This window comes from Urocampus carinirostris, chromosome 3 (assembly GCF_059441175.1).
Source record: "Urocampus carinirostris isolate Australia breed hairy pipefish chromosome 3, RoL_Ucar_1.0, whole genome shotgun sequence".
Lineage (NCBI taxonomy): Eukaryota > Metazoa > Chordata > Actinopteri > Syngnathiformes > Syngnathidae > Urocampus > Urocampus carinirostris.
The window spans coordinates 32,821,624-32,846,041 of NC_142351.1; the positions used below are offsets into that span (position 1 = coordinate 32,821,624).

General features: G+C 40.2%; 1 protein-coding gene across 5 annotated transcripts in view; it reads left to right on the forward strand.

Moving 5' to 3' along the window:
• The window catches only part of LOC148369487 (uncharacterized), a 47,893-nt gene extending 27,346 nt beyond the window's left edge, over nt 1-20,547 (forward strand). For 3 of the 5 annotated variants that reach the window (XR_015850018.1, XR_015850016.1, XR_015850017.1), the window contains 23 exons: nt 33-158; nt 303-423; nt 655-748; nt 1,484-1,570; nt 1,944-2,060; nt 2,129-2,227; nt 2,500-2,651; nt 2,751-2,889; nt 2,984-3,106; nt 3,296-3,493; nt 5,016-5,671; nt 5,784-6,200; nt 7,548-7,797; nt 7,911-8,000; nt 9,238-9,519; nt 9,641-9,811; nt 9,892-10,069; nt 10,964-11,083; nt 13,417-13,662; nt 14,600-14,823; nt 16,318-16,373; nt 16,468-16,671; nt 18,619-20,547. Coding sequence is in view for 1 of the 5 variants with exons in the window: in XM_088331511.1 (XP_088187637.1) it covers nt 33-158; nt 303-423; nt 655-748; nt 1,484-1,570; nt 1,944-2,060; nt 2,129-2,227; nt 2,500-2,651; nt 2,751-2,889; nt 2,984-3,106; nt 3,296-3,493; nt 5,016-5,671; nt 5,784-6,200; nt 7,548-7,797; nt 7,911-8,000; nt 9,238-9,519; nt 9,641-9,811; nt 9,892-10,069; nt 10,964-11,083; nt 13,417-13,662; nt 14,600-14,823; nt 16,318-16,353 (3,926 nt within the window). In the remaining 4 variants the exon portion in view is untranslated. Of the gene's footprint in view, nt 1-32; nt 159-302; nt 424-654; nt 749-1,483; nt 1,571-1,943; nt 2,061-2,128; nt 2,228-2,499; nt 2,652-2,750; nt 2,890-2,983; nt 3,107-3,295; nt 3,494-5,015; nt 5,672-5,783; nt 6,201-7,547; nt 7,798-7,910; nt 8,001-9,237; nt 9,520-9,640; nt 9,812-9,891; nt 10,070-10,963; nt 11,084-13,416; nt 13,663-14,599; nt 14,824-16,317; nt 16,374-16,467 lie in introns of those variants that run through there. The other 2 variants (XM_088331511.1, XR_015850019.1) reach the window with 2 other exon arrangements.
• The last annotated feature ends 3,871 nt before the right edge of the window (nt 20,548-24,418 follow it).

The window sequence follows — 24,418 nt, forward strand, 5'->3', positions numbered from 1 at the left end:
ATAAAGGTTTTTACCTGATTGTTTAATTTCAGCTAAAAAAATTCAAAGGACACCTCGGCCATCCTCCACGCATAACTGTTATGGGCATGATTACCTTCCTCTTAGATCTCCTGTCTCCAGAGCTCACCTTCTTTATCAAGGGCTAGCAGCGCTCACAGGTGGGTTATAATACCAGTCTTCTGTAGTTCTTCCTCTGAAAGAGACAGTAACCTGATGTTTAAAAAAAACACACACACACACACAAACAAATAAGTACACGTAACGTAGTCTATTGTGGAAATTCGTTTTATTGACTCCAACAGGTGGCAGAGACAGGACAGGTAGAGCAATCACCGAACTTTATGGAGACCACCAAGGATGGTGCACTAATGTGACTAACCAGGAACTTTTAGAGATGTTGCTTTACTTCAACTCTATTATCAGGTGAGCCCAAGCAGAATTGTCTGAAAAAAAAACAAAAATCACCAGAAGTATGTATGTATGATAAATGGCTGATTTTTCAATAGTCACATATTGTATTTTTATGTAGCAACCTTTTCTTGACATCTTACTACAACCTGGCTAATAATTGCAAAAGTTAATAATAAGTAATAGGCTGGGATGTATCTACATTGTGATTTCTGTGTTTGTGTATTGTTGGTTTTATATTGAAAGGAAAGAAATCAAAGAAGCTGGCATGACCCTAATTTTTGATGCTCGGAAATCAAATCCTTTTCCAAAGCTGTACAAGGCCTTGATGAATCTGCAGGTAAGAACAACTCAGACATCTGAAACTAAACTCTTTAAATTTAAGCAAATGAAGAATTGGATGTGTGTTCCTTTGGAGGAACAGATAGTCTCAGTTAGTGACATTATTGCTAAAAAATAACTTCAAGCGCTTTCTAAATTTCAAATGATATTGAATACCACAACATATTGACCTCGTCCCAAAGTCGATTCGGAAACACTTGTTACATGGTATGATTGTACATTTTCCATTACTCTGCAAGTAATGGATACATCCTCATTTTAGTGACAAAACAAAAACAAAAACCTGCATTGACCCCATCAAATCAGTTTCTGGTTCCGTATTGTTCAAAAACATTTTGTGAAAGGGGAAATGCTAAGTGGCAAGAAGTATGCTGCGCCGCATCACATAATGGGGAAAATTGCTTTGAGCAAACTACCAAAAAGAAACCATCCCTCATTATCCAAAAAAATGACTAAAATTTTTACCAGATTTATGCTGGTCACAAGAAGCCCTTTTTTATTGATGACTTGCTTCTCAATTCTGGAAATATGTAACAATGTGAAAATAGTTGGTCACAATAATTCTGTTGTGAAAATATTTTATCATTAGGTTACAATGAACAACTTACAGAATGTGTTTCATTTGAAAGTAAATTAATATACAATTATTGACTAAAAAGTACATTGTGAAATCATTGAATCAGTGAACTTTTTTTCTGTTTAGTTTTTATAGTTCAATTATTACTGTTTACAGGAGCAATCACCTCAGGCAGTTACAAGTGTGGTGTTTTTAGTGGAGAAACAAAGCAGCATCCGACCAAGGAGTTGTCCCACAATACAGGTTAGTACACTCACATAGTAAGGTATTGTTACTCTTGGTTGCTCAACATTGAATTTGAAAAAAAACACAAAACCCTTTAGATCTTGCTGCTGCCTACCTGATAGCTGGTCCTACCAACGGGACCAAAACAGAAAAGAACGAGGGAGGTATTTCCTCGCAAAGTGGGCAATTCTTGATTTGGAATGAAGATTTACACAAAGCTTTACATTGGTGCATGGGCTAAAAAACAATCCAATACATAATGGACTGGGTAAAGAAGCACATATTTTTAGGTGTTATTGCACTTTTACCAAGTTGGTAAGATCTTTTAACGGCCAATTGGCTAATTTACAGTAAAATGTAACTAGCTTTTGTTACTTTTGGGATCCTGTAGACAGAAGTGGTGACATCTATGAAAGCCTTGACAAAACTAGTGGAGGAGAGTCAACGAACTTTCCGTCTGGAAGGAACACTGCCTTACGATCACGCTGACTGGATGGAGCTTCATCAGGTGAGAAGGTGCTAAGTCATTGTAATTTTTAGTGACTTATGTAACGTGACGCAGTCTGTCGTCTCTAGAAACTCTTCCCATTTGCACTGGATCTTCTCGACGCATCCAGTCTGCTGCTGAAGGCAATCAGTACTTTAAAAGCCCCTCAAAAGACGAATTCTGAACAGGTACTCAATTGTCTGTGACCTTACCAATAAGTTAATCCTTACCACAATTTTAAAACAATTATTTTAAAACCTTTAAACAAACTTCTTAAGCACTTCAGAGTGCCTGGTAGAACATCGGAAGCTATTATGACAGTTAATTGGTAAAACATTTTCTGAAACTTTTGCCTGGGTATTGAATCACAACGGTGGTCAGTGGTCAGCTATTGAAATTGTCAATAATGTTGTCTCATGATGTGGTGTCAGTCAAACTGTTATTGTGCTCGGTTATCCAGAGTGTCAATCAATGTATTAACGACCAGAAGACTCTAATGCGAGATGTGCTGGAGGACAGGCGATTAGTCAGCCTACAAAGGGAAGGCGGGGCCATCCTTGTGAGACTGAGGAAGGAAAGTGACCTTCGATATCCTCACTCTGAGGTTCTCAGGTCGTCACAGTGTTTTTAAATTATTATTTTTATGCCCTTCCTATCTCAATTTCATCATCAGGTATTAACTAAACAAGACTGATTTTGTCATACACGCAGTAATGCTGTGGACTCGCTGAGCAGCCTGTATAACCAAGTGGAAGAGCAAGTCCATATCCTTGTAAAAAGTTCCAACATTTCTCTTGAACGTTTGGGGTATCTGCTTCAAGCCAGAGAGATCGAGGAACATTTCCAACAAGTATGTTCGCCACTTTTAAAATGTTAACGTTACCAAAATTAAATGTTCAACATCGGTTTATTGGACTATGTTATTTGGCATTCTCTTTGTACAGTTGCTACAGTGGTGTTATGTCGAAGGAGAGCGCCATCTGCACGAGGCTGAATCCACGGATGACTCCTGTGATCAATTGAAGCAAATCCTCAACAACTATACTGCTTTTCTTTTAGAAGCCAATGTAAGTCTTCCGATGGTCATTAGCCTCATTGTAAGTCTGACCTTTAGGGTTGCCAAGCCTCTCAACATAAATGTGTTAAACAAATAAACACTGTACTTAAATCTGATAACCACAGGAGCCGTTTAAGAAGTATATGAGTCCATGGTTCTTTGTGATTTAGGAACAAACAGTATTGCACCTTTTTTCTAGGATCGTAGGCACCATGCCATGTCATTAGCGCAAGATGCAGAGAACCATCAGAAGGCTGAGAGATCTTGCCCAGAGACTGAGGCATTCAGTAGTCACATTCGCACATTGAAGTCTGACCTGGACAAATTCTTGTGTAGAGCGGACGAAAGTGCCCGGGAGCTGCAGATCATGGTCAATGTGGATGATTTTTGTGAGCAAGTGAGTAGCATTTTAACTCTTTGGATATATATTTTACAATTGTATTTGCATTATATGAATGCTGAGTATTTTTCCCTTAAAAGAAAATAGATGATTGGAAAAAAAAATATATATATATATATCTTGAATTTCTTGAATAAGGCTGCTGCCATTTAATATTTTGCTATTTGGATATAAAATTATATGCTTTAAATACAGAACACACAAATAATTATTTTTGCTGATATTAAGGAATCTACTGGGTTTCATTTCAAGACAATAATCAGTTTGCCACAAATTTGCATCTGCCACCACTTTTTTTTCTGACTCTAGGGGTTTGCAGACCCCCGTAGTTTGTATTTTACTTGACTGTAAAACAAGTCCAAAATCAAAGTGAGGTCACAAAAAGCAACAACAGCAAAAAAGGCATGTCTCGAGTCCCAAAAAAACAAACAGAAATGCAAACACTGAAAAGTGGATCTACAGAGAGGAACAAAAATCAATAAAACTTACCCTACACTTAGTAGAGGAATGCTTGGAGTTACTCCGGCACTTGGTCAACAGGTGTTTGCAAAACCAACTACAACTCCACTCTGTGACTGCCATTCTAGTAGTGCAGGCAGGATCTGCTCTCCAGTGGTTTTTAAGACAACTAAAAGCAAAAAGCCAAAAGAAGAGCAGACATAAATTGACTGCGTCAGTGTCAGCAATGCTAGCTGTTAATCGTAGTGTTAGTGACGCTTATTGCTACCCTCACTCATGGACAAGATACTTGAACTTCTCCACTTAGGGTAGGATCTCATCTCCAACCTAGAAGGTGCATGTCACACTTTTCCAGCTAAGTACCATGGTCTCGTACTTGGAGGCGCTGATCTTCATTCCGGCCACTTAACACTCGGCTGCAAATCGCTCCAGTGACAGCTTGAGGAAGCCAACAGCACCACATCATCTGCAAAAAGCAGAGATGCAATGCTGAGGCCCCCAAACTGGACCCTTTCCCCACCAAGCCTATGCCTAGAAATTCTGTCCATAAAAGTTATGAACAGAATCTGTGACAAAGGGCGGCTGTGGCAGAGTCCCACTGCCACTGGAAATAAAAGCTGACTTACTGCCGGCAAAGCGGACCAAAATCTGACACTAAGCATACAGGGAATGCACAGCTCGGATAAGACTGTGCGGTACCCCATGAGGACTAGGAGAAAATGTGTACACCAACTTGTGGAAGCGGTGAAGCCTTCATGTTTCTTGGCTTGTGCAATCTTAAGCACTTGCAAACACTCCAAATCCATTTTTTTAATTTTCTTCAAAGGACTCAAAGATTTTTTTCTATTTCTTGGTAATGTCCAAGACGTGTTTTTTTCTCCATGCATGGTCTACTGCAAAAATAGAAAGACCAAAATATAGCACTCTTTTACCCTAAATTCAGTTCTCACATTTGCCTAATTGATTTTGGTGTTCCCATATAAGCCACTCCCCCTCCCCACGCGCTGTCTACCATTTGCTACTGGTGACACACAACCAAATATTTCTTCTTTCTCTACAGGCTTTGTCCCTGGCTGTTGAATGTATTGACTATCTGAACCAGAATAAATCCAGAACCCTTAGAAGCCAGGACTGCAGTTTAGTGACAATCCCCATCAAACAAACCCAACAAGGCACAGACCCCGAACCATGCGGCGACCATCATGATATCCGCAGAGCACTTATTTCTGTGCCGACCTCCGATCTCCGTGTTTTCCCCTTTAATGAAGACCATGTCCTTCAACACTTCCACGAAAAGTTGGTTCAGTTTAGCAAGGAAAGATTTCAAGAAGTGAGGGCACAGGCCAGTGCCCTGAGGAACCCGAGGGGGATGAGACTGTGGAAAGCGGCATGGATGCAGTGCCAGGAGGCCCGCCACTTGCTGCAGGAGAGGATGCAGGACAGCCCTGGCAAAGTTTTCAAAAGTCAACCACAACATAGTGGATGTCACGCGGATGTAGCCTGCACTGAGGCAACACCACGTTTCACTCTGGGGATGCAGTTAGCGCCAGTGCCACGGCATCAGGAGTTGAAGAACATCGATTTAGCAAAAAGAAGACCACTCCTGGGCAAGAGCCACACAAGTGAAGCTGAATGTAAAAATACCTACAAAAATGAAAGCAAAAGTGAAAAAATAAGCAAGAAAGAGTCAAAGTTCACAGCAAAGTCATCTCACAGGTGTGAAGTCACTTGCTCATGTTTGGCATGGAGTTTCTCATTTAGGTCCACGTTCATTCCCCATGTGAGTTAATTGATTTTTTTTGACATGTGTTGTTTTTTCCCGAAATAGGTCAGAAAGTAAAGTACATCGTGAGAAGACGAGGTGCAGAGCAAAAAGTGATCGGGATGCCGCGGCTCTATCGCAGTCCCACACTGTCGGCTGTCAGTGGTTCCTGTGGGGACGAGGCCGGCGATCCAAGTCCCAAGAATTATCCATAAAATCAGTAGATGAGGCGGGGTCTGCCAGACCGCCTGAAGAGCAATCGTCCACCTGCACCCACCACGGTCAGCCATCATGCCGCATCCTTCAAGAAGCTCAGAAGTTTCAGCTTTCCCGACACGGAAGTTTCTGCTCAGAAGGCCCCTACAATTGGACTTCTGTGGATGACGGCCAGACTCATCCCTGCAAACACCCCAGCCTGCCCGCTGGCAGTGATGAACGGATGTTTTGTTTGGAAAGGCCACAAGAGGGAAACAACAATGCACTGTGAGTGAATGAAGCTTGGGATGATTGATGCACTTGACAGACAAATGCATAATTCAGTTTCCTTAACTTAACATTTTCAAAACTTTTTTGTCTCCAAGCTTGCATTGAAGTTCAACAGGTATTATTTTTGTTGGGCTCTTTTTTCCACTGCCAACATTCTTCTGATAACCCAAATATTCTCCCTAAAGCAGTCGTTTGGTGTGAGACTTATTCCCAGTCAAATGGTTTTCTAACAAAATACCCCTAGCCCAGTCGTTCTTCACCATGTTGGAGCTATGTAAGACCACCACTTTCATATGCGCATTTACAGAACCCTACTTTAGTGGCTAAGGCTTAGGCAGTATTTCTGGTTGGGAATAATTTAAAAAAAAAGGATACCCACGCTTCGTCCTACTATCATCAGCGCGGATACAATTTGATTCAGGTGGCCCCACCTCGGGAAAAGCCTGATCCCTGCTGCCATCACCCTCCTAAATAACAAGCCCCGCTGACCCATTTAATCAGTCTACCCTAATTGTCCCAAGCTGTCATATATATTTGTCATTCTTCTGTTTGTGTATCGTAATGCCTGTTATTTACCCCTGGGGCAGTCGGTCGAAGTGTATTTCCCTAAGGAAACCAATAAATTTAACCTAATATAATCTAAAAACACACACACCTACTGGGTAGACAATTATAAATAGAATACAATAGAATAGAATATACCTTTATTGTCATTGTTACAATAAGGGTTGGACATATTTTGACAACGAAATTGGATGTGGCACTCCAGTTTCACATTTAACAGTTAGGATAAAAGAAGATATAGGAACAAAGAAGATTTATCAAGGAAAGTGAGAGATAAAAGAACACTGAAAGCAAAAAGATTACCTGGAGAGTCTGAAGCCGCTGCACTCGCGCGCGCCGCCATCTTGGTTTACTTAATCTGGGTTAAAATCTCAACTGATCTGTTACTTGGATCTGGTTAGTCTGTCATTCTGAGTTATTTTGAACACCAAAAATGGCTTGGTTGTTTCAAACACAAATGACCTAAAATTTTAGGAGGATGTTTAAACAAACAGCCCAATTTTTAAAAAAAGTGGGCCATTTTCGAGGATTTGTTTGTATATAGCCACCCCATTTTCTGACGAATTTATCAAAGTAGTGAATGTCCTTTCTTGACTCGAATTGGTTCTTTTTTGACTGCTACCTATAAAACGTTATTTTGAAAGCTTCTTTTAAATGCATTTTAAAATCTCTCAAACCCCGTTAAGTTTCTACATATAAGCTACTGTAATCGCAGAATTTTTATGTTGAATTTACTCCAGCTACTTATCTTACAATTGTATTATTTGTTTTTGTTTCCAGAAGGTTGCAGCGCATCCTGGAGGAGTTGTTGTTTACAGAGCGCGAGTATGTGCGTTCTCTGGGCTACATCTTGACTCACTACATGCCTCTGCTGGACTCCTTCGACATCCCCCAGGACCTCAGAGGCAAGAAGGCCATTATCTTTGGAAACCTGCAGAAGCTTCACGATTTCCACTGTCACTATTTCCTGCCTGAGCTGGAGGCCTGCCATGATGACCCTGCTCTGGTGGCTCGTTGTTTTCTAAGAAATGTATGAAAATAATGTTTTGGTATTTTAGTATCTTTTGTCTGCAGTGTTTTTTCAGACACATTCAAATTATGAATGTATATTATAATGTCACTTTAATTAGTTTTTTTCCACAGGGTGACAGTTTTGGCCTTTATGCACTCTACAGCAAGAACAAACCTCAGTCAGACTCACTGATACTGCATCATCGCCATGATATCTTTAAGGTGATTTCATGTCAAAACTTGAGGTTTTGCCCTTTTCATTGGTTAAAAGTTGGTTTCTGTTACATGTTTTAAGGGTTGAGCACATAAAGAGAATTGCATAAAAACACTCAAGCATGACCAAATCATCTGAATATTTATGTGTGGCTGCTTAGCTCACATGACCACAAGAATCTTGGGGAACCTATTAATAAGATGTTAGCAGTGGCAGTCGAAGTAGTGGTATTTAACCCCCAAAACACAGTATATATATTTTTTTTCCCACAAATGTTCAATGTTGAAATGGCAGTAGCCTTTATATTTTTTTTATTGAAATGAGCAACAGCTGTTCAGAATTTTCCCATCCACACACCCATTAAAATTGTATTATGTCAAAAAACACAGGAAAAAAACACATTTTACTTGATAGCGAGCAACCAAATTGGGTTCATTTGTAGATAATTATCATTTTGTCGCCGAATCAAGAGTCAGTGCTAGTGACGCTAGTGTTACGACGCTTGCCTCTACCACTAGCATATGTGAGTCTGGCAGAGCTAGTCACTAATGCTTGTGGTAGTATCAGGTAGGGTAAATGTTAACGCTTGTGGTCGAAAAGCTAGTTGCTACTACTAGGTACCGTATTTCATGCTATGTACTGTGTCAAAGCTAGCGACTGCCACCAGCTTTTATATCACTCACAGCTCGCTGTATTGACGCTGCGCTACCTTGACTACGCAAGTGGAGAATAAAGAAGCTACATTAAAAAACATGGTAATGCCGTTAGGGTGAAATGTCTACATTCGTAAAAGGTGGTGTCCGTCACTTCAAAATATTCTACATGCTGACGCCATCTTCTGACTGAAAGCATCATTGCATCCTCTGTTAAGCTCCTTTAGTTGAGTGTGCAAGTACGTGACATTCTAAAACAGGCTAGAATAAACTCTTCTTATTTCATTTTTATGGGGGTTTGGGTTCACATTTGGACTGTATTTGAAACGGTCCTTTTCTTTCACCATTTTCATCCTAGAAAAAAAGAAAACCGCGAGCACGCAAGTGAAATCTCACACCTCTCCCCATTCGCCACCCCTGCCACTCTCCTTCATGGTGGTGTGTGTAGTTTGAGGTGTCCTTAAAATAGTTGAAAATTAATTAACAATTTAAAAATCTATAATGATATCTGGACCTGGCCTACTTTGACGTGATTAGCACAAGTGCTTCCGCACTAAATATCTGAATTGTAATCCTTCACCTGTCTTTCCAGAGGAAGCAGCAGGAGCTTGAAGACAAGATGGATCTGTCCTCTTACTTGCTGAGACCAATCCAGAGGATCAGCAAGTACAACCTCCTACTGCAGGACATGTTGGCTCTGACTGCCTCCAACTGGCCACATGACACTACCCAAGCCACCGTGGGTGCTAAAAATCTTGAAGTCGCCGACAGCGGCAGGGAGCGGTGCGACATCCAAGCTGCTGCTGACCTGGTTCGCTTTCAGATGCGTCACGGCAACGATCTGCTCACTATGGATGCAATCCAGGAGTGTGATGTAAGAACTTTATCTGAATGCACCAAAAATGTCTGAATGTAAACCGTGATAGAGCAGAGGAATACTTGCAAATGTGGTGATTGTATTTTGCCTCAGTCCGTCCTCTCTTCTTTGCTGACAGGTGAACTTACAAGAGCAAGGTCAGCTCATCAGGCAGGATGAATTCACCGTTTTCTTTCGGAAGAAGAAATGCTTCCGCCGCATCTTCCTTTTTGAGCATCTCATTCTCTTCAGCAAGATGAAAAAGACAGAAAGTGGAATTGAAGTCTATGTTTACAAGCAGTCTTTGAAAGTATCAAACTTACTTCAGAAGCTTTTGTCTCATCGGATAATAAGACAGTCTATGTTGCTTTATATTGTGCTTCTGCCTAGACTAGTGACATCGGGATGACCCATGATGCTGGCGTGAGTGGCTTAAGCTTCGAGATCTGGTTCCGCAGGCAGAAAAGCGCGGGCACCTACACGCTGAAGGCCAGCAGCGTGGAACAGAAAAAAGCCTGGACGATAGACCTTGAGAAGATTCTATGGGATCAGGCCGCTCACAATAGAGGTATCAACTAAATATTATGGAATGTCGTGGTGAATCTTAGGCTATCTGTACCTCTGTGACATTGATCACAAGTCAGCTGCCTCTATTTGTCCATGCCAGGGGGTTGGCAACCCGCGCCCCAGGAGCCAAACGCGGCTCTTTAGCGCTGCTGACCGGCTCCCTGTCGCTTTTCCAAAAATGTTTACAAATTGAAAAAGATGGATGAGGGAAATATACAACCCCTAGCAAAAAGAATGGAATCATCAGTCTTGGATAAGTACACACTCCGACATTTTAGTAGAACAAACTCCGATAGAAATCATGAAAAAATAATCGTTTTTCAAAAGTGCAACTCCTTGGCATTCAGAAACACTAAATGAAATGAATAAAAAAACGTTGTGGTGGTCATTAAATGCTGCTTTTATCGACCGAGCACAGGGAAAAAAATATGGAATCACTCCATTCTGAGGGAAAAGTACGAAATCATGAATCATTGTTCCATCCATTCCAAAGGGAGCCACCCAAAACAAAAAAAGTGGAAGTCATTTTGGGCTGGGCTTATTTGCTCTACACTTTTAACCTTATTGCACCCTTCATCTGCGTAGTCAAGTGATGCGTTCTCCAAAAAATGCGCTGCTGTGAAAATAAACATTTAAACATGATGGCTCACTTTGTATTTTAAAACAACTTAGTTATTTTGATAGAAGGCTAATATAGGAAATATACAGCATGCGTTGCCTTCATTATAAGGCTTTTATAAGGCATTTGTTTGTTTTATTTGCTGCACTATTTCGTCCACTTTGGCTCGTTCAAAATTTGGGGTTTCCAACCCCTGGTTAATCCCGTCGATCATAATCTGACAACATAATAGTAATTGTGTAGATTTGATTACACCGACTGTGTCATTTGTTCCAGAGCTAAAACTACAAGAGCGAAAGTTCATGGGACTTGGTCAAAAAACATTTGTGGAGATTCAAGCCAGCCAAGCTGACACCTGTGACCGGGATGTTATTAGCGGCATCCCTCCTGGCAGAGGTAAAGGCAACAAATGTTCCATTTATGTTACGTTAATTTTGGTTAGGAACAGGTACTGTTGGTTATTCTCTTTAATCTTCCTCAACCTTGCCCTTATGCAAACATTGAACAGCAAAAAATAATAATAATTCTTATGCCAGTGGCTGAAAACTGCTTATTTTAAAGGTGGTATCCGTAACTTCAAATTATTCTACTTCCTGATGCCATCTTCTGGCTGAAATCTTCATTGCAGCCTCTGTCAAGATGCATGTATATGTCTATCTTAGTTGCGCTTAGTTGTCTTTTTTCATCTTTTGGGAGGTTTGGATTGGCATTTGGACTTTATTTGAAACAGTCTTTTCTTACTTTCACCATTTTCATCCTGGAACACTAATTATAAAAGATAAAAATACAGATAAAGGCTTTTAGTTGGGCATTTTTAACACATACTTAATGGAGAAAATGATTAATTTTAAGCTTTTTAGGACACTTTAAACTACGTACCCCACATTGAAGTATAACTTAGCTTATTTTAATATGTTCTAGTTGTTTTCTCTAGTAATAAAAGAATAAATCAAATAGCTAATTTATATGGCATAGCAGATGGTAGAAAAGTTTGCTCATTCGAATAAATACATAGCGTGATAACTAGAAAAACAATACTCAAAATTTTCAATATTATTTACTATCTTCCAAAGTGGACAGTTTAGCTTAATACAAGAATATTTTTTTTAGTTTATTAAAGAAATCAGTTAAAGTATCTTATATAAGAGGCATGTAAAAAAATCACTAAAATATGCAAGTGGTTTTGCCAATTGGGCAGGATTTGTTTTGCAGAATATACATGGGAGGAATCGCAAAGGTATTTGTCACACGATTTTTTTTTTAATTTTGTGTATTACACTGTGGGACATAGTATATTATTTAGCACCTGCAAGTGTTGAAAGGGTGCAATTATAAAAAACCCAATATTTATTCAAAAAATAAGCATAAATACATGAACTTTCATCTAAATTTGCCTTTTAAAGACTCATGATGTTGAGAAATTTGTGTTTATTTTGTAAAGCATCAGTCACAACTACGGCAAGCTGACATCATTGACGGTTGTATTACCGCCATGGTGACCCCCAAGACACAAAACCTCGCAAAAGGCTGAGCAAAACATTTTAGGAAATAAATGTTGAGGTTTGGTTTGAGTCTCCGTTTTGCTGTTACAAATGTTAGCACAAGCTATTACAGTACTACTTAAGTGTGCTAAACTTAAGCGTCTGCTAAAATCCTAATTTCTGGGGTGAATGGTAACATCTTTATTCATTCAAGTTGAATACATTGGTACCTCTTCATACGAGCTTAATATGTTCCTGGATCGTGCTCATAGCTTGAATTGCACATTATCCAGATAAAAAAAATGATTTAAACTAATTGGCCTGTTGACAACCTACCAAAAGCATCAAAGCAAACCCAAAATAGAAAGGAAGAGTGACGGAGATCGCATACCTGTCAACTTATATTTGTCCCCGTATTTTAGCATTTTTTGGGGGGGGGTCATTGTAAACTCTTAACGCCGTATAAAAAATGATACAGGAAAAAGAAAATGAAAAAGACCAATTTCATCCTGCTCAATTCAGCTCAAATCTGGATGATCACTTGTAGCAGATGACAACAACACGGTAGATTGCTAATATTGTTGTGGAATTCGACATAGTCCGTCTTGCTGTGAATAGGTGCCCTGTTGTGTTTGTAAGGTCTAACATCACTGATCAAGGATTAGCAATCATTAATAAGAGGAGCAATTGGCAGAGGTTGACGGATATGAGATTGAGAGACTGTTGGTGATACGTAAGCACTAACTGTACAATTAAAATTAAAGTTACTACTACTTACTACTTTTTACAGCACAATTTTTGGGGGTTTTTTTTTGGCCGGAAATGATTTGCACTCGCAAACTGGACAAGTTGCTGCGAGCAGTCACAAGCGGTAGGCGGTCTCTAGTGGTAGCCTCTGGGACTGCTCGTGAACTGGATCGTCCTTCATACAGCGAGCAATATTTTTTATTGTAAAACAAAACTCTTATACCTAAATTCTCATGTGAAGAAGTGCTTGTGTAAAAAGGTTCCTCTGTATTTTTGAGCTGGCCAGGTTGCCATGGTTATGAAAACCAGCCTTGCCATTGGCAGAGCAAAATTTCAACATAACAATGAATAGGGTGAAAATTAAGGGTTTTTTTTCATGCAAATTATGTCATACCTAAATACCTGGAAACATTTTTGAAATTCTAAACAAAAATTAAATCTCCAAGTGATCGAGCGCCTTCTCGTGTGATTGACGGCAAACGCATGCGTGTGTGTTGTCAGTCCATGTGGCGCGCTGTTCACACAGGCCTCTAGAACAGACTCGCCCGCACTCGCTCGACTCAGCCTCCACAACCCTCAGCCGTTCATCTTCGTCTTCGGGCCGAGGCTCGCTCTCTCCCGCGGGCTACCTCGCCATCCCTGCCGCAGGCCCCACTCTCGATGGCATCCCGGACAACGAGATCAACACTCCACACTTTTTACCTCAAGGGGATTGTGAATGCTGGGAGCACCAGGCTTGTCCGTCAAGTAGGTCTGACGCTGCACCTCCTCACACAACCATTCATAAGAATAATCCAAATCAAGGTAAATTCGGGACTACAAGCTGCTGGGACATAATTGACAGAACACAACACTTCCAAATCATTGACAAAATGTGGGGCCAGTTCCAAAACGGACGATTGTAGTGAACAGATTGCATGCCACTGAATTCTGCTTAGAGGTAGGCGATTCGGGCTTTTTGTTAGTTTTTTGCAGGGTGTGTCACTGTTGGGATAATTCTGTCCAGCTAGCTCCACGTTAGCCTCGGGCCTGTTGAGGGCTTTCCCATTTTCTATGTTCCTGGTTTGTTCCCGGGTAGCGTGGCCACTCACTGCGTGTTTTTTAGTCGACCAGCCTCACGTTTTTTCCGCTGAGGCCGCACCTGCCTATTGTTGCTCGGTCCCGGTTAGCCCCGCCTTGGTGGTCTCCGTGTGTGTGTTTTCTTTTTTTTTTTTTGCCAGTTAGCCCCTTTTTGGCAGCTTGCTCTTTGTTGTGCCATTACTGTGCACAACACCTAGACATTCCCCACAAAAATTGCCAAAACTTTGCTTATTTGCTTAATACACTCATTATCTGTTTAACTGTTTAACACATACAATATAGCTCGGGATGACAAACACAAGACATGCTGTCTTCAAATGCATTGTCTCTGAAAATAATTTAAATATACTGATTAAATATATAGAGAATTTTTATGCAAAAAAACAAGTACTCACATTTTGCATGTTGGAAGATTTGCTGTTACCTTTAACTACGGATCTTGAATGGTCACAAGAATTTCATTCTTAAATTTGAGTTTTAAATCTGACTTTCTGATCAGGTTAGCTTTGCAATCCCAAATTTACAGGACATTTTTGATTAAACAAACATTAGTTAAAATAATTCTGAGTTTTGCAAACTAAAGCCTATGACTTATACCTTCCAGACTTAGCGGAGATGCCAGATTCATTCGAGGAGAGCGCGAATGTGTTCCTCAGCGATTCGGAGCGCAGTTTTCTGTCTGGCCTCGGTGGGGAGGTTGTGGCTTCCTCATCATCTGTGGGCTCCCATCGTTTGGGCCGCTGCGCATCGCCGCACCATAAAAATAGCTTACAGGCGGTCAACATTGAGAAGGAAAATACAAAACCACCACACCCTCATCATGCTCAGGTACTTGGAAAGGATGCACAGTGAATCTCTACATATGTATGCCTATTTATTGGCTTGTTTTAAGATACTACTTTTAAACCGTTTCTAATGTTTGTTGACATTCTATACTTAGGGGTGTCAAACTCATTTTAACTCGGGGGCCACACGATAGAACAAACATTCTGTCGGGGGCCGGACTAGTAGATTAAAAAGAAAGAAAAAGAGATATAGAAATAAGAGAAAGAGGGAGGGAAAAAGAAAGAGGGCGGGACAAAGAGAGAGAGGGAGAGGGCGTGAGAAACAAAAGATAAAAGTCGTGAGAGAGGGGGAAAAGAAAAGGAGAGGGAAAAAGAAATCCAAAGAGAAATAGAGAGACAGAAGAAGAGAAAAGAGAAAAGAAAATGCGAAGGATGTGAAGAGAAAAGGAAAAAAGGAAGTCAGAGCAAAAGAGGTTAAAAGACACAGAGAGCGAAAGAGGCAAAGAGCAACAAAGGAAGAGAAAAAGAGAGACACAGAGAGTGAAAGAGACAGAGAGGGAGAAAAGGGGGGGAAAATAGAGCGAGAGAGAGACAGAAATAAATACAAGTCCAGTGTTTTTGTGAGAGGCACCTGGCTCTGGCAACATCGAGTTGACATATTTCAACCTGCAGCTTGTTTATCTCTTGCGCTTCTTTGAGTGTTGTCTCACGGGTCGGATTCAATCCCTTAGCGGGCCTGATCTTGCCTGTTCGACACCTGTGCTATAGATGAACCAAAATCAGAGTTTACAGAGATCTCTCAGTTTTGGGGGTTGATGGAGACCAGAACCACTCTCAAAAAGTGACAATTTGCGAAGTAGTGTCGCACCTTTTTATTTTGGCGGCCTTCATTAAAGCGGACTTGCCGACTTGAGAGAGAGAGAACACATAAAAACAGTTTGATAGAGAGAGAGACAGAGACAGACACACTCTTTTCAGCAAGATGCAGGGAGCACAGAGCAGGTGTCTGGTTATAGTATGAAAGGTGCCATGAATCAAAATGGCTAATCGGCATTCGAGATCTCAGGTCAAGGGGTGCAGGCCAATTGGCTTGAATTTTGGCTGTCTAAAACATTCTTCGGTGGTGTGGAAAGCATCGGTTGAATCTTTTTATCCGATTTATTTTTCATTAAATAATTTTTCTTGCGAAGGAGCGAACCAGCAACAACTGAAGGGAAGAGTAGTAAGGGGTCTCTGTACTCGGCAAACTTGAAGCCTTTGGTGTTACACCAAACCTTAAAATAAGGTCCAATCTGGGTTGGTCGATATGGGGGGGAAAAAAAAAATTATAATACTTTTTTTAACATGAAATCACAATCTCTATTCCATCACTTTTGTTTTATTTTTTACCAATGTTCTCAGTCCTGACCATTTTCACAATGAACTAAGACAAAAATAAAAACAGACATCAAGCTAGTTAAGCCCTCTGAAATATTTTTAATGTTACCTGCATTTACATTTACATCCTCATTGTAAGTAAATGTTGTTTTGATTACAGGGAGAGATGCCGGTAGGAAAATCCACATTGGTTTAAACCAGAACTCCCAGGACAAGGTAAATCATTTTGTCTGAATTGTGGCTTGATTTTAAAATGTTATCGACTTTCTTCTGGAAGTGTAATTTTACCTTTTTTCCTGTTCTTTTAAAGGGACACTATGTATTCTTTGGCCACTAGATGCCGCCGTGATGTGTGGTGAACCCGAAAACGATTGCCAAATTCCAAGAAGCGCAAGGAGGAATTGAAATAAAAAAAAAAACACTCTAACTTTCTTTTAATTTTTTGCACAAGTTTTTGGTTTTTGGCAATACCTGTAGCATCCAGATGGCAGACACTCATGTCTCCCTCCTCTAGGTGAGCCTTATGTTGTGTCAAATAAATGCAAAATTATCAACAATTTAAAAAAAATTCCTGTTTATATAATAGTTCATGCATTTTTGCATAATATTATCAGGAAGCACTAGATTATACACAATGTCCCTTAATAGTACAGTGAGTAACGCAAAAACAAAAAAAGGAAAAAGTAGCAAAAAACACAACAAATTTGACCATTGTCAACCCAAACAAGTTAAGCACCTTGGCACCCAAGTTGGTCATGCTTTCGTCCCTCCAGATAAAACGGGACACGAGAAAGGGGCCATGTCACTTGGGTCAGGGTGACACTACACACTCTGTTCAACAGCAGGGCCCGACAGCTTTCACTGGTTTACCCCTGCCGCATCATACGGGTGCCCTGCCCATCTCTTGGAACGCGTCTAAACATCCCACTATCCTTTTACAACACATCTCCACTCATTCCTATCACCAACAAGAGCTCTAGCTTCCACTACTTTTTGACCTCTTTCCTGCAGTGCACTCATAACACCATCCATCCAACGTCAATCGCGGCCTTCCTCTCGGTCTCCTTCCATTTACTTATTCTCTGTAGATCCTCTTCAACATTCGCTCCTTATCTATCCCCTCCATGTGTCCAAACGAACAGAGTACTCTCTTATCCACATGCTTGCTCAGCTCCCTTACTACTCCAGTTCTGTCTCTGACAATTTCATTTCTCCATCTATCCAATCTTGTCACTCCTAACATGCTCCTCAAACACTTCATCTCAAAAACATTTCCCTCTCACGTATTAGATACAAGGGTGAAATTTCATTCAACTTAAGATTACTCAAACCAAAGCTAAGCCAAGTTTGGCCCCTCTTTTTTTATTTGCAAAAAAATGCAAATCAAGAGTACTGACAGAGTTTGTAAATTGGCTCTATGAGAAGACTTGAAGGCCATACAAGGTGAAAAATTAAAGTTCTAAATAAGAACCTGAGCAAATAAATAAATGCAAGGATGATTTTAACCAAAAGATGGCTTCAGCAAGAAGAATATTTTGAAGTTACGGACACCAAATTCAACATCACATTCATTAATTATCCAAACCGTATATCCAAATGAGGATCACTGGGGTGCTGGGCCTATTCCAGCGATGTTTTTGGAATGCGGGAGGATTGCCTGAAGACACAGGAAGAACATACAAACTTCACACAGGAGGTCGATAGCTGGAATTGAACCCTGGACCTCTGAGTTTGGAGGCAAACATGTCAATAGCAACACATTTTGGTCGCTATCATATCATTTAACGCAAAACGTCATGATGATCTGTGTGCCAAGTCCTTCAAAATACAATCTCACCAAATGAACCAACCCTGCGAAAATCTTTTTGGTGTTATGTGGTCCCTGTGTCGTGTTCTTAACTTAGGGATCTCATGCATCCTCCAATTCCTAGCCGTGAATGTATTTACAGTAGATAACCTTTCGATTCACCGAGTGGCTCAAAGCGCAAAGGTTTGGTTGGGTTCATCCATGACTGTATCTCCGGCGGGCGGAAATCCTTGTTTCCAATGTGACGGTCGAATCGCCCGACAGGCTACTGCGCCCGTCTGTGCCAACCACGCTGGTGTTACTTCAAACGTACCACCTCAAAGCTTCAGTTCAAGTTCAGCCCGAAACGAAACGACAAAAGGAAAAAAAATGAAATGATCTGCATTTATATAGCGCTTTTCAAAGTCCTTTTTCTTACCGTGTGCCCTGATACCAAACTACCCACGGCCCAGCACCAGTCCATGGCCCGAGGGTTGCTGACCACTGATCGAGTTCATTCTTCGAGTAGGCCACAGAACATAACATTTGTATAGCTGCCATGTGAAACGTATAAAGTCGTCATGGCAATCGCAGTCATGTGATGTGACCGGAGATTGCTACATTTTTGTTTCTTCTCATTTTGTGTGGCCTTACCTTTCTCGTGTCTTCTTGCAGGTTCTCTTCCTCGCCATGATTAGCCGTCTTCTGCTCCACCTGCCCATTGTTTTATTATTCATCTCATTGATTTATGACACAAAGTTTCGGGCCTTTTTGTTGCAACTCTGCCAGACACAAGCACATACATAAAAATCCACTTTAAGTGTTATGGTGCTTTATTTTGATGTCTGAACCCAGGGCAATAAAAACAAGATGTATAAAAAACAGACAGGCCCCAAAAAATATTGGAATTTATAATAGCTGAATTGTGTGTATTTCATTTTTGTATAGCTGCCATGTGTTGAACCGATACGTATAACTAGCACATTTTGAAAGCCATACTTGAGTATTAAGAAAGAATTGCAGAAAATATTTACTCAAGCAACAGTTGAACAAAAAAAAATGACTTGGCCTTTGCACAGTACTGTACCTTCTTGTGCTCCGTACTGCTCAACAAATTGGATTTTTTGGTCTAGGCTGTTCAGCATGGCGGCGCAGTGGTTATAGCACATGTTCTGAGGTCACGAGATCAAACCTCCTGTGTGGAGTTTGGATGTTCCAAAAACATGCATTTCAGGTGAATTGGCCGGTCCAAATTGTCCCTAGGTGTGAATGAGCGAGTGAGTGTCTCTGTGTGCCCTGCGACTGGCTGGACACCCGTTCAGGGTGTCTCCTGTCCACTGCCTGAAGACAGCTGGGATGGGCTCCAGCACGCCCGCAACCCTACTGAGGATAAGCGGTGCAGAGGATGGATGGATGTTCTAGACTGGTATGAATTAAGGATATTGTATACAAAATGGCATGTATCTTATCGTCTGGTTCCATACATTTACGATTCCTGTTTCCTTTCTTAAAGGGACGGTGTGTAATATTGTGTGCCTCCTAATGTTACCAAAAATTCAATCCTCTGCAAAAATAATTGAACTACTATAATAATATTTTTTCTGTATTTCTTTTACATAGTGGAATCTCTACCTAGAATTTTTTTTTCATGTTTGGCTGGCATCGTCCACATTAGACAATAGAGTTCCATCTAGTGGTCAAATATTACACACTGGGGCTTTGAGGTTTTAATTCAAGATGAATCAGTGTGAGTTTTTTTTTAGGCCGTCAGGTTTTTGTTCGAAAAAAAAGTGTGTTAGGCAAACACATCTATTTTGAATGATATGCAGTACCACAAATAAATGTTATACATCATACCCTTAGGAAATACTGTCCATAGATTTATCACAGCTATGAGGATATTTGAATATAAAAGGCAAAATAAAGATTTTAATACAATGGCCTTCCCTTATTCCAAGTCGATTTTTATAGTCAAGCAACAGTTTGGCCAATAACTTGAATTTATCTTCCAAATAAACTCTTAACAAAAACGAATATATACCAAAACTATACCTTTACCATCACATCCATTACGCTTGCCATTTACAGAAATAGCCCGACGTCGGCTGAAAATGATTTTAGGAACATTCGTGAACATGAATAAATAATAGTGACGCATATAGAATGTTTGTGTGTGGAATAATGCTCACAAGCATCCTTTATTTATCCTCTGAGAGGAGCTGCTAAAATGAATGCTTTATTAATTTAAATGAATGAATGAAACTTTATTTACAATAAGATAAAAACAAAACAAGTCAAAAAAAAAAAATCAATGTCAACATATATGTCCAAAAAGGAATAGGAAGAAGCATATGTTTAATCCTACCCCCTGACTTCCTTAATAATTGTGTCTTACAGCTAGATCTCTTGTGTATTTGCATTAATGAGGCATTTTTTTTCATTTAGGAAATGAGTCACAGGTATAGAATGTCCTGTTTACACAAGTGAATATCTTCTAATTTAAAGCTCTGTAAAAGTGATTTGTTACTTTTTTTGTGTCCAATGACTGTATTTATTTGTGTATAATGTGACGTATTTGTGCAGTGAATAAACAGTAGTAAAATTTTGCTGACCACGATCGAAATAGTTTTTGCGAAACTAACCTGGGTCGCGGCGCTGGGAGCGCTGAGTCCTGACCACTAGACCACCAGTAATGCTATAGATGACATACGAAAAGGCATCACATTATATCTCATTATGACACTTATCTTGTTCACGTTACCGGAGATGAATGTTAAAGAAAGGACAGGGTTCGTACTGGTGTTAGAAATCTTTGGAATTGCTTGAATTGTAATGTTTTCAGGGTCAGGGAAATGCTTGAATTTTGGGTGAATATCTTGAAAATGTTTGAAATTATTTTCACTGCCGTGTTTCCTCGCAATCTGACCATGCTTTTAAATGAGGATATTTTTTTTTAAGTGCGTAAGAAACGACCAGTTCTCAAGAGTCTTCAGCTGGTACAAAATGCCGCAGCGAGGCTTTTAACAAGGACAAAAAAGTACGATCACATCACCCCAATTTTGGCTAACCTGCATTGGCTCCCTGTTAGCCTAAGATGCGATTTTAAGGTTCTCCTATTACTATACAAAATCATACATGGACTTTCCCCCTCATATCTTTCAGATCTGATTTCCCCCTATGTCCCGACCTGAAGCCTTCCTTCCGAGAGCGCCGGTCTCCTGGTGATCCCAAGAGCCAAGAAGTGTTCCGCTGGTTCGAGAGCGTTCTCCATCCGGGCACCGGTGTTGTGGAATGCTCTTCCCCCTGAGATCCGATCTGCAACCTCAGTGGAAATGTTTAAATCTAAGCTTAAAACTCACTTCTCCTCTATAGCATATTAGTAACCTAAACTTCTCATGTGTAATAACCTGTGAAGCCCTTTGAGACTCTTTGTGATTAAGGGCTATACAAATAAAAATGACTTGACTTGAATTATCTAGTTGTCGTGTGAAGCAATACTGCCCCCTACTGTTGTATCCAAGAGGACAGGTTTATCAAACAAGTTCCTTGCCCTCATGTAGGTTTTAGATCAGGGGGTGGTGCAATAATAGTCTGTCTGTACTCTGGACAGCCCTTTGAGACGTCTTGTGATTAAGGGCTATTCAAATAAACATGACTTGACTTGACATTTAAGAACCACCTCATAGATATACATATTTACAATGGTTCCGTGGATGCAAAGTCACATCATCATCACCATCGCTATTCTCAACATTATCATCATTGCTGTTTCCATAGTTCTTCAGAATAATATAATAAGAGTATTTATTATAACAACATTGCGTCTCATGGTGAAAACTGATTGTTTTGTGATGTGGTTTGTCCATCACACCTGCTGCTTTAGGGGTCCACCCCAGGCAGCATAACCACCCATTGCTAAGTGTCCTTTTCTGTGCATTGAAAAGACAAGGCAGTGGAACTTGAGCCAGATGCCTCCATCATCAAGCTCCAACTTGTCTGCCCTAACTATGAAATGTGCAGTCATGTCTGTTTTGTGTTCTTATTAAGATGTATATGTAATTGTATCCACAGTTATTTAGTTTTTGTCTGGTTTTCACCATCACCACCTACATATTTATTCACATCATTCTCTGTTTATGAATATAGATGCAGATTGTTACATTTGCATAATATGATGGTGACAGCAATATAAAAACGTTAAATAATAACAATAATAGACATATAGTTGATAATAATAATAACAACAAAAAATAAAAGTCATGATAACCGTTATAATAATAACAAGCTTAACTATTAACTGTATAAGGCTTCTGCTCGTTTACATTATAGAATACCAATAATACTGATAAAAATGATAATAACAATAATAGTCACACAACAGTTATAACAGTAATCGTCATAATAGCTATACCAGATTAATTTAGTTTTACCCATCTAGTAACTCTATAATGCTACTCATCACTAAATATCATTCAGACACCAAAAATTATGAAAATAAAAATAGTAATAACAGTTATGATAATAATAATTATAATCATACTAATAATGATAATGTTAATATTTTGCTTAAACCATCAATTTGCTATAACATTCAGAACCAATATTCCTCCTCTCTGTACTTTGACAATACTTTTTTTTTTGTATTTGGACATTTTTGAGCTCATCCTGTAATTTTTTCCAAAGTTTCACTCCACATCCAGACACACACATACTTTTCCTGGTGGTTCTCACCGGTTGGATCTTACTAGCTTACTAGTTACTAGCCTCCTTCCTTTCATGAGAATAATTTTTGGATGTTCTTTGGCAGTATATCTTTGTTTACTTTGAATAGTAGTTGTGAAGTGGAAAATGACACTAGATCAAACTGTTTTAATAATTAAGAGTGCAGACATAGGTGTGATCACAGTATCATGCCCTGTATAGTATTCGTATTGCACGTTTTTTGGAGTATAAAAGGGGGATGGAGTACACTTTTGTAATTATTGCCCAAGACTTCTGCACAGTATGTTGAATATGGCAAAAAAATAAGAAAAATATAATAAATACAATGCATTATAGTTTTAAATTTTTTCTTTGTTCATAATAGAAACACTTTTAGATACCGTAGTTTGTATGTGTTTGATGTGTTCTCATCTCATTAGCTACACCGCTTATCCTCAGTAGGGTCGCGGGGGTGCTGGAGCCCATCCCAGCCATCTCTGGGCAGTGGGGAGGGGACACCCTGAACTGGTTGCCAGCCAATCGCAGGGCACACGGGGACAGACAACTCGCTCGCTCATTCACACCTAGGGACAATTTGGACCGGCCAATTCACCTGAAATGCTTGTTTTTGGAATGTTGGAGGAAACCGGAGTGCCCGGAGGAAAACCACGCAAGCACGGGGAGAACATACAAACTCCGCACAGGAAGTCTGGAGCTGGACTTGAACCCACGCAGGAGGTGAGACATGAACTGTGCCGCACATGCGCTAACCACTGCGCCGCCGTGCTGCCCACTGTTTGATGTGTTATTAAATTTAATTTACTGCATATTGTAATTCCTAAAAATTTCATTTCTGATACAGTGTATATGGCAGCACCGTCTATTTTCTCTGCTAGGTCTAGATTTGCTTGTGATTACAGATGAATATCACTTTGAAAAAAAATAGCTCTTATAGTCAAACTAGTTTAAAGAGCGCTAGACTCCTTTAGAAACCTTATGTCATGATTACCGATGTGAATCACCTATGTCCGCTGATTTGGCGCCAACCGCCACGGGCTCTGATTGGCTCCCTGTCACTATTTAAACCCAGTGCTGTCAATCCCCTGTTCTCAGTCCGTCTGCGAACCTCTGTTTTTACAAGGCAAGCCTTTTTTCGACCCTGACTCCCGCGTGTCCCGTTTTTGCTCCCGTTTGTCTCCGGCTACAACCCGTTTTTGATCCCGACCACGTTTGCTCTTCCGTCCCGGCTACCGACCAGTTTTTCCGTCCATGACACCGCCATCGCTCGCAACGGAAGATCCACTTCCGTGTTCAGATCACAATCCGATTGCGAGAGCGACCTGCCTCCCGCGTCCAGCGAACATCGCATCGCGGGCGCTGCCCTTCCTCTTTCTTTTAATAAAATTGTGAGAAAACGTTACGCTATTGGTTCTACCCTGTGTGCTGGTCGTGACACCTTAAAGAAACTGTTTTTGAGAAGTCAAGAACAAAATATAAAATAATAGAGCTACAGTATTTCCATTCATTTCAATCTTGAACATTTGCGTTTTTGGGTACTTGTAGCAGCAGAAGGGCAGGTGAGTCTCAGGTTATGTGCAATGATTCTAAATTTCTTGACCCAGGAGTATTCAAAAATGCATTGTGTATTTTTTCCTTATTTTTCTATTCAATATGTTTTTTCAACCACTGGGAGGCTCCAAATAATACACTCTTTCCATTTAATACAATAATCCCTCGCTATAATGCAGTTCATCTTCATCGATCTTGCTGGTTC